Source organism: Antechinus flavipes, chromosome 3, assembly GCF_016432865.1.
Source record: "Antechinus flavipes isolate AdamAnt ecotype Samford, QLD, Australia chromosome 3, AdamAnt_v2, whole genome shotgun sequence".
Taxonomy (NCBI): Eukaryota; Metazoa; Chordata; class Mammalia; order Dasyuromorphia; family Dasyuridae; genus Antechinus; species Antechinus flavipes.
This window is the reverse complement of record NC_067400.1, coordinates 2,996,207-3,005,986: the sequence shown is the minus strand read 5'-3', so window position 1 is coordinate 3,005,986 and position 9,780 is coordinate 2,996,207. Positions and strand designations below refer to the sequence as shown.

The 9,780-nt window shown below is 60.3% G+C and overlaps 2 protein-coding genes across 2 annotated transcripts; both read left to right on the top strand.

Annotated features, from left to right (window-relative positions):
- The first annotated feature begins 397 nt into the window (after window positions 1–397).
- On the top strand, window positions 398–3,020 carry HES1 (hes family bHLH transcription factor 1). Its single transcript, XM_051991610.1, has 4 exons — window positions 398–856; window positions 1,031–1,126; window positions 1,373–1,460; window positions 1,993–3,020. The coding sequence occupies exons 1-4, from the start codon at window positions 749–751 to the stop codon at window positions 2,556–2,558; spliced, it is 858 nt and encodes a 285-aa protein (XP_051847570.1). The 5' UTR covers window positions 398–748; the 3' UTR covers window positions 2,559–3,020.
- Window positions 3,021–3,922: 902 nt separating this feature from the next.
- LOC127556958 (basic proline-rich protein-like) lies at window positions 3,923–8,451 on the top strand. Its single transcript, XM_051990464.1, has 6 exons — window positions 3,923–4,003; window positions 4,211–4,329; window positions 6,791–6,976; window positions 7,349–7,452; window positions 7,725–7,884; window positions 8,433–8,451. The coding sequence occupies exons 1-6, from the start codon at window positions 3,923–3,925 to the stop codon at window positions 8,449–8,451; spliced, it is 669 nt and encodes a 222-aa protein (XP_051846424.1).
- The last annotated feature ends 1,329 nt before the right edge of the window (window positions 8,452–9,780 follow it).

Below are 9,780 nucleotides of genomic sequence, written 5' to 3'. Positions count from 1 at the left end.
GAGGGAGACTCTTCCAACTCAGAAGCCGAGTCTTTTTGCTGCACTCTGATCCACTCTGCGTGTGCGTGTGTGTATGTGTGTGTGCGTGTGCATGTGTGTGTGTGTGTCTTATGACAAAGGAAGGAAGTGGAGGGAGAACACGGCAGAGAGCCACCCAAGAAATGCCTTTTCAAATCCCTTGCCGAGCACTGCGCGGCTGTGCGCCGGGGAACGAAGGGTTAAATTTCCTTTGATTGACACTGTAGCCTCTGCTGCCCCGGGTCCAGGCGCGCGCCATTGGCCGCCAGTCCTTGCGCCTGACAGCCAATGGGGGGGCGCCGTCCACGAGCAGTGCCGCGTGTCTCCTCCTCCCATTGGCTGAAAGTTACTGTGGGAAAGAAAGTTTGGGAAGTTTCACACGAGCCGTTCGCGTGCAGTCCCAGATATATATAGCGGCCGCCAGGGCAGAGGAAGATCACACAGGACACGGAGCTGGTGCCGCTAACAGAGGAATCCCCAGCTCTCCCTCTCCTTGGTCCTGGAATACGCTGCCGACTTAAAAAAAAAAATAAAAAAGTACCCAGCCGGCAGTATCAGTCCCGGCGCCTGCCAGAAGAGCCCGGATTGACTGTCGGAAAGACGTGGTGCAAAGTTTCCTATCAAAGGGACGTAAACGGCCCCCCAAGCCAGCCTTTTTCCAGAAGATCTTTAAAAGGACTCTAAAAATAGCGCTCTCGAGGGACCTTTGATTTTTCCCGAGAAACAGAAAATGCCAGCAGATATCATGGAGAAAAGTTCCTCCTCCCCTGTGGCTGCCACCCCGGCCAATGTCAACACAACGCCTGATAAGCCAAAGACTGCATCGGAACACAGGAAGGTAACTATCGGTCTCCCTTGGGTCCCCGTAGTTTCCCGGGGAAGCGCGCGCGCGACCTGCCGACCCGGGGCTCCTCCACCCCCACCCGCCCACCCCGTGCCCTCACCCCCGCCGCCCAGATTGGGTTGCCAGCTCTAAGCGGGCCTCGCGCGCCCCTTTCTCGTTTCTTTGCAGTCATCCAAACCAATCATGGAGAAAAGGAGACGAGCGCGAATTAATGAAAGCTTGAGCCAGCTGAAAACGCTCATCTTGGACGCCCTTAAAAAAGATGTAAGTGGCCGGGCTTGGACGCTCGGGTTGGGGGGATTCGTGCTGGGGCGGAGGCTCCCCGAGCACGGATGGGAGCACGACTATTGCTCTCTCCCGCGGGGCGGGCTCCTTCCTCCCCGAAGCGGGGTCTTCTGCCTGCCCGTGCGGCTCCCGGAGATCCGGTAGCAGCCGCCAGCGCCCCACCCCCGCGCCCCCGCCGCATCCCACGGGGCTCTCATCCCTCTCTCGCTCCGCTCCTCCCCGCAGAGCTCCCGGCACTCCAAGCTGGAGAAGGCGGACATCCTGGAGATGACGGTGAAACATCTCCGGACCCTGCAGCGAGCCCAGATGACTGGTGAGCGCGCGCCTGGCTCGGCCTCCCCTCCCCCCAGCCCGCCCCCCATCTGCTCCCCCTCCCCGGCCGCCCGCCCGCCCTTTCCCCGGGATCCCTCTCTGGCCGCGGTGATTTCTTCCAGACTTCCGCCTGTGGTGGTGAATGGCATTCAGCTGCATTTTACTGACTTGGCTCGTGTGGGCTTTCCCACGGTCTGGGGCTTATTTATAGCCACAACTTCAAGTTGTTACAGTTCCGGAAAAAGGAGGGAGGGAGAGGAGGAGGAGGAGAGGCAGGAACCAGGAGGTGGCCCCGGCGGCGGCCGCAGCTCGGAGCTCGGGAGGGCAGCACCGCGGGGTGGGGTAGGGAGGATTGGGCTGGGGGAGGGGACACGACTCGATAGGAGCTCGCGGCGTTATCGCTCCGCTGGGAGACGCCAAGTGAAGCGACCCCCCCCCAAAAAAAAGAAACGCAGCTCTCTGGGGACCCGTGATCGGGGCAGGGCGGGAAGGGAGCAGCCCCGCTCACGACCTCTGCCCTCTCCCCCCCACAGCCGCGCTCAGCACCGACCCGACCGTCCTGGGCAAGTACCGCGCCGGCTTCAGCGAGTGCATGAACGAGGTGACCCGCTTCCTGTCGACGTGCGAGGGGGTGAACACGGACGTCCGCACGCGCCTGCTGGGCCACCTGGCCAACTGCATGAGCCAGATCCACGCCCTGAACTACCCGCCGCCGCCGCCGCACCCCGCGCTGCCGCCCCCGGCGCCCGGCGGCCCGCACGGCCCCCCCTTCGGCCAGCCCTTGGTGGCGCTCCCCGGGGCCGCGGCGCCCCCCGGCGGCGGAGGCGGGGGCGCGGCGGGCACGGGCAGCGGGAGCGGCGGGCAGTGCAAGCTGGGGGCTAGCGCCGCGGCCGCCGCGGACGGGGCCAAGGTGTTCGGCGGCTTCCAGGTGGTGCCGGCCCCCGACGGCCAGTTCGCCTTCCTCATCCCCAACGCGGCCTTCGCGCACAGCGGGCCGGTGATCCCCGTGTACACCCACGCGGGCGGGGGCGCCGCGGGCGCCGTGTCCCCGTCCAGCGGCCCCTCACTCACGGCCGACTCGGTGTGGAGACCCTGGTGAATCGGGAGGAGGAGAAAGCCGCCCGGGCCAAAACCCACCCACCCACAAAAACGAGCGGGGCCCCGGTTCTCCCCGCTCCCAGCCCACCGCACCCTACCCCAGACACACCCTCTGCAGGGCCTGGACCTTTGGGAGAGGGACAGCCAGACAGCCAGACAGACGGCCGAGCTAGTGAGATGGTCCCCTGGGACCTGGGGCTTGTTTTCTAAGCAGTTGGGACAAGTTAACCTTTGTGTAGAGCGTTGGATCGAGGGACTGGCCATGCCCTATGTTTGTATATATTTTACGTGTTCATATTGGATGGTGCGCCTTTGTACGATACAAGTTCAGGTGACATTTCGTTTTTTACACGAGATCCCTTTTTTATGTGATACCAAAGATATCTGAAAATGCTCTGACGAATGTTCTTCCTTGGGGGAAGTTTTATGGAGAAAGGAGAAGAATAAAACAAACAGGACCAGAGTTCCGACTTGCCTGCTCTGTGGGGCCGCGTCTTCGCCCGCCGGGCGGGGGCTGGGACCTTTTGTTTGGGTTGTCACTGCGTTGGGGGAGGGGACTGAGCTAACCGGGGTACTCCTCCGGCAGCCAGCCAGCACCGGGGGCTGGGAGGAGAGGGGAGGGGGAGACGGATCTTCTTCCGCCAGCCCCCATCTGGGGTGGGGTAGCCCTGGCTGGAGACTCAGAAAGCCGTGGAAAGAGAGGGCGTGGGGGGAATCACGCTGGTAAAGTTGTGGAGTGTTCTCCTTCTGCCCTCCCCCCCCCCCGCAGGGCAGAGGCCCCTCCCGCTGTTTGGGAAATTGCCCCGCGGGTCCGGATCCTCTCGGCTCCCGCCCCCAGGCCCCGAGTTAAGACTCCCGCGAGCGGTGGCTCCAATTTGTTGATTCCCATTAATTAGTTAATGCTCAGGTGGGGGGGAGCTGGGGCTGAGTGCGCCCCCGAGCCCGGAGGGCGGCTCCCTCCTCCCTGCCTCCGGCCCGGCGGGAAGGTCACGGGCTCTTCGCCGCCCGGGGAGTCCCACCCGCTCTCCCCGGCTGGCGGAGGGAGCTGGGCCGCCGAACGGCAGCCATGTGGTTTTGATCAGTCTCTGCGCTCGCTCCTAATGGAGAAAACATGTGGGGGCAGCTCCGGCACTTCCACGCCCCCTCCCCTCCTCACACGAGCAGCGAGCGACCCCTTGGGCTTGGTCATGCCCCATTTCCAGGCAAGATGTGGGCTCCAGATAGAAGCGCGAGGCCGGCTCGGGTTTCAGCTCCCATAACCCTCCTTAACAAGTCCTAACTCAAGGCGGCCGCTTTAAACGAGGCCGGGATCTGCAGGGAGTTTCGTCCAAACCCCACCACAAAGGCTTGTCAGACTCTGTCTGGATGGGCCAGGTGCTGACTGCATCCAGGTGCGGGGGAAATGAAAACCACGAGGCGTGCGAGACCAGACACATCGGGCCTGCTGTGGGTCTGGCAGGGAGCGGGCCTCCTCCCCCAGGCCCCCGGCCAGTCCTCCCCCTCCTCCGCCCGGCTCGCTCCCTTCCTACCCGGCTCTGCTCCCCTCCCTCCCTCCTCCGAGCGGCTTCTGGGAGAAGGATGAGGCGGGGGATCAGGCTTTGGAGGGCCGCCTAACAAAGGGGACGCCAACGATTTTCTGTCTTATTTCCAAAGCCGCGCAAACGCTTTGTCTCCCGTCCACCTTCCCTGGGCCCTCTCCCACCGCCCGAGCCGAGCGGCCCCCCGGAGCACGGGAGGGATTCGGCGGCCACCACACGGCCCGGCCTTTTCCTGTACCTCTTGCCCTTAATCTGGACTCTTGGTCCGAGTCTGATCAAAGAGGGGCCTGAGAGCATTTGCGCCCTGGCCGGGCCTCAGCCTTGGCCACTTGAAAACCGTGGGCAGAGGGCTTTTGTCATTGTTTTGCAACCCCATTTTTTCTTAATTTGTTGTAAGGAAAATGTTCTTTCTTCTCCGTGTCCCCTTCCTCCCACTTTCTCCTCGTTCTCTTTCCTCCCTCACTGTCTCTGTGTCTCCCTCTCTCCATTTCATTTGCCCCTCTGCCTCCTCTTCCCTCAGTCTCTCCCCCTTCTTTTTCTCCTCTTTCCCTCTCTCTTCCTCTATTTTCTCTCTAGATCCCAATCCACATCCTCCTTTCCTGTGTCCCTCTCTCTCCCCTGTTGTCTCCTCCCTTTCCCTCTGTCCCCTTTTCTGTCTCTCTCTTTTCCTCTCTCCTTCCCTTCTCCTCTGTATCTCCCCCTTTCCCTGCCTTCTCCCTTCCTCTTCTCACCACCTCTGGCTCCACACTCCCCTAGCCCTACCCTCAAAGCAGTTGTTGGTGTTGCTTTAAGTATCTGAAGCATCAGTTTTAATTTTCGGCTGACAACTCCCTGAAATCCATTTCCGTTTTTCTGCACTCCAGGGCAAGGTCCACCCAGCACATAGTCCCCCCCTCCCCAAACTGCAACTGAAATGCCTTTTTCTGCTCTGAAACACTGAGAAAAAAATAACCTTCAGAGTCTGATCTGGCCAAGTCATATGGATCAGTTCTTTCTCCGGGCTCCCCCTAAAGGCCTCCCCCCCTCGAAAATGGAAAAAAGAAAAGAAGTAAAGTGACAGTGGGGTGAAAAGGGCTCCCTGGGAGCCAAGCTGCCCTTTGTGGCTGGATCTCCCGAGGGAATCTTAGGCGGAGGGAGTGTGGATGTCTAGGACAACAGAGTTCCTCCCCTCCACCCACCCCACCCCAACTTTGTTCCCGCTGGCTGCCTTCTCGGGGAAGGTCAGGGAAGGCGCTGCTGTAACTCCATTCTGCCCCCAAGAGGCTTCTTCCCGAATCGCCTCCATTTTCTCTTGAGAGCACAGTGTGTCCCGACTGAACAGAGCCAGCCTTTCCTGGCACTGTTTGTTCCTTTCCAATTTTTCTCATGCTTTGAAAACAATAGCTAGGATCCGTGGGTCTGAGAGAGCTGTGGAAGAGGCCAGGCTGAAGCCCTTCCCTGCGCACCTCCTGGGCCCTCTGCCCCTCTAGCTGGCGGCCGTGGCCCAGGAGCTGGGGACAGGGAGAGCTTCCGGAGGCCTCTGAAGGGCTGTGGAGGGGCCCAGCTCAGCGGGCGCCAAGGGAAAGCTGCGGGATTCACTTCTGGTCCCTGGAATCGTGTGCGTACTAGGCTCTGCCTCGGGTGTTGGGCTCACCAGTGCGGAAAACCAATAGCTCCCACCCGCAGGGCATTCAGTGGGGGTTGGGGTAACATGGCAAGAGACACCGACAAAGGAAATGTAGTTTTACTGAGTAACTTGGAGGGGCCAGGGCCGTGAGGGAGAGGAAGACCAAGAGCCATTGAGAGGCCTTAATAATAAAGTTGCTCTTCTTGGATCTTGGGGGCAAGGGGATCCGAGTGACTGAGGGGGGAGCAAGAGCACTCCGGACGTGAAGAACAGCCTGTACAAAGGTGTGCCATTTACAGGGAATGGTGAGTAGCCCGTTCTGGCTGGAAGGAGCTATGGGCAGGGAAGGGGGGAGGGAAATGCATCCAGCAGCTCGGAGGCTTGGAAGGACAAACAGAGAGGTCAACGCGTTAACCCGGAGGCCACAGGGAGCCCCTGAGGCTCCTTGAGATGGGGGCCATGAACCAGTGAGACCAGTGCTTCAGGAAAATCCATCTAGGAGTTTCACCAGGAGAGCTGGGAAGGACAGAAACCTGCCAGCTGGGGAGAATGGTGCAGCAGTGAAGGGACAGGTGACCAGGGCTGAACCGCGAGGGCCACCTGGCGGCCAGGGTGGACGGGTCTCAGGGGGGCCATGAGAAGAGGCCAGCTCCGGGGTCCATGGACGCAAGGAAATTGCCAGGAAGACTCTTGGAGACCGCATTGATTTTGTGGCTTCCAAATCCCCAGATGGGGAAGGGCATTGAGGTGCATTCACTGGCTGAGGACTCAGAGAACCTGGGTTCAAGTCTTGCCTCTGACATTGTATGACGGGGAGAAGTCCTTTTCCGGGCCCTAAGGTCCTATTCCCCTGCCCCAGAGGCCCCTTGCGGCTCTCCTTTCCCCTCTCGTTCCCCGCCCCCCAGACACTTGTAGTTCCACTTCTGGACTCGATTGGACACCCTCCTCGTCTGGGGAACCTGTCATTCATGTTAGTTCAGCTTTCCCACCCTCCTGGTGCTTGGAACCAACCGAGCCGGCTTCCTCGCGGGCTCTTAAGTGCTCCCATATGGAGCAGTGTGCTCTTCCCCCCTCCCCCCCCACCGCCAGGGCCTCCCTCCCTCACTCGGCTCCGCGGCTCCCGGCTCTTAGGCCCCCTTTCCTCGTTGCCTTTGATTGCCGAGAACCAGCCGGGCCTTTGGGCCGTGGAGTGAGGCCCCAGGCGGCGGCGCAGGCCCGGCCCGGGCTCGCGGCTGCTGCGGCGGCGGCTGCTGGGGCGGCTGCTCTGCGGCCAAGGTGGTTTGTGGAGCAGGCCCGGCTGCTTTCTGGCAGGAAATGAATAGCTCCCAGATGAGCTCAGGCAACCTGAGAGGTCGTGAGAACGGAGCGAACCCCGGGCGCAGCCGGCACGCTGCCAGGCACCCGGGGGGGAGGAAAGGAGGGAGGGAGGAGGTGGGAGGAGGGCCGGCGGCCGGCCGGGAGGCCGCCAGGCTGGGAGGGAGGCCCGGAGACAGGCAGCGGGGGTGGGGGAGAGAAAGGGAGCAGGAAAGCTGGGAGCTCAGCCAGTCCCGCCTTCCCCGCCCCCCGCCCGCGCCGCCGACACACGAATGCACTCGGGCCCTGCTGCCCGCTGCCGTCCGCCAGTCACCGGAACCCCTGCCTGCCTAGGGTGCCCTGTGCCAGCCTCGAGCCCCCGGCCTTTGGGGACACGGACTGCTGGGGAAGTCGAGGCTCCCGGCCGATGGAGGCGCCGCAGGGCCTGGGGCCTCAGGGTGTTTCCCCAGCTACTCGGGGAGCCCAACTCTGTCTTTAGAAGCCGGGAGCTGGGCCGGGGCCGTGGCTGCCCCTGCTCTAGTTGTTGCCCGAGCCCTTCAGTGGAGAGCCGAGAAATCCTAGGCACGTGGGGTGGGCAGGGCCGGAGCTGGGGCGGCCGGGCCAGCAGGTCCCAGAGTCAAATGAGGACACTTTGGATTGGGGGGCGGGGGGTGGGGGGGTGGCTGGTTAGGAGGCCACGGCCTCCTCGAACTGGCTGCACCTTTCCTAGTGCCCGTGCCCCCACCCCCGGAGCTGGCAGCGCCCGTGCCCCCACCCCCGGAGCTGGCAGCGCCCGTGCCCCCACCCCCGGAGCTGGCAGCGCCCTGCCCCCGTGCCCCCACCCCCAGAGCTGGCAGCGCCCTGCCCCCGTGCCCCCACTCCCGAAGCTGGCAGGGCCCTCCCCTTCCCCGGTGCCCAGCCCTGAGAACTGCGGGGTGTCCCAGCTTGGAAAGAATAAACAAATGAATGGGGGGTGGGGGGTGGGGAGAGGCAGACCAGATGCTTGGGAGTCTTAAGGAAGTCTCCTAGATTGGGCTCTAAAAGGGGGAGGTTCAAAGAAACAGCCTCCGGCTGGCAGGCCGTCAGAGTCGGCGTAGGAAGGGCTCTGAGGTGGGAGGCTGTTTTATGGAAGCTCCAACTGGCGCTGGAGGAAGCGACAGAGTCGGCATTTAATCCCTAGGATCTGAATCTGCGAATGCTGAGCCCTGGAACTGTCGGGCTGGGGCTGGGGTGGGGGGCGAGAACATCTGGGCCCAGAAGAGAAGTGGAGGCCCAGAGAGGGCCCGAGATCACACACAGAAGGGCAGACTGAGTCTGAATCCAGCTCGGGGCCAATGGCTCCAAAGCCTTCCGTGGGGTCACCACCCTCTGCCCCCGATTCCTCAGTTTGCTGGTCAGGTCTTTGTATCTAATCCCACTTCCATTTTGTCTGCCCTAGGGTTCCCAAGGGTGCCTAAGGGTTCAGGATGGACCCTTCGTGTGTTATTCCTCTGTGTCCCCTCCCCCATTAAAAAAAATCAACCGAATTTTAGAACCACAAGGGATCAGGGGAAGCATTTACCCTGCAGCCCTTGGGTTGTTCTGGAGGGGGAGGAGGCCTTTTTTCCAAGGCCCTTCAGGGGGAAAGAGCAGTGAGGGTTCCAACCAACCCTCACCCCTACCCCAGTCCTCGGCACCTTTGCAGCTTGGCGGAGGTGGGATCTCTTCTGCTCCATCTGGCATGGAATGGGCAAGGGGCGCTCTGAAAGAAGGGACTGCTGCTACTTCTGCAAGCTGGGCCTTTCCCTGCAACCCCTGGAGAGCTGGGCATTGAGGGAGAAGGTTCGGTGCTATGCCCAGGTGACAGGGTTGGGACTTGAACCCACAACTTTCTGGCTTCCAATCGGAAGCTCTGCCCGGTGCTGCCACCGCTCCTTTGCTGCAGTTTTGAATGATCATTTCCTTTCAGCTGGGAATTCAGCGGTACCCCTAAGATCGAGTGACTTTGCAGGAGGTTAGACCACAGTTTCTACCAGAGAAGCAGCTGGATTTCCCTCAGTTTTAACATATTTTAGGGGGAAAGCAGCCCGGCAGAAACTTATACCTTAAACGGTCACAGCAGACATTCTGGAGACAACTTGGAACTATGGCCAAAGGGCGATGGAACTGCCGTGCCCTTCGATCCAGCAGTGCCATTCCCAGAGACCATGAGGAACGGAAAGGGCCCGCATGCACAAAAATATGGATAGCGGCTCTTTTTGCAATGGCCAAGAATTGGAATTTGAGCGGACACTCACGAGCTGGGGAACGGCTGGACACGATGTGATGTACGGAGGTAATGGAATATTATTATGATACAAGAAATGAGGAGAAGAAAAACCTGGAAAGACTTCCCCGAACTGATGCTGAGTGAAGTGAGCAGAAGCAGGAGAACGCTGTTCACAGTAACTGCCATGTTGTTCCCTGATCAACTGTGAAGGACTTAGCTCTTCTTAGCAATACAATGATCTGAGACAAGTCCAAAAGACTCACGATGGAAGATGTGATCCACATCCCTAGGACGAATTATGGAGACGGAACGCAGGTCAGAGTAGACTATTTTCCTGTTTTGGGTTTTTTAATGGCTTTTCTCTTTTGTTCTGTTTGTTCTTCTTTCAATGTATATATTACGTGATCGCGTATATATTAATTATATCAGATTTCTTGCTGTCTTGGAGAGGAAGGATGTGAAGGAGGAAGAAAAAATTTGAAACTCAAAGTCTTATTTAAAATGAATGTTGAAAACTATCATCTTTACATATAATTGG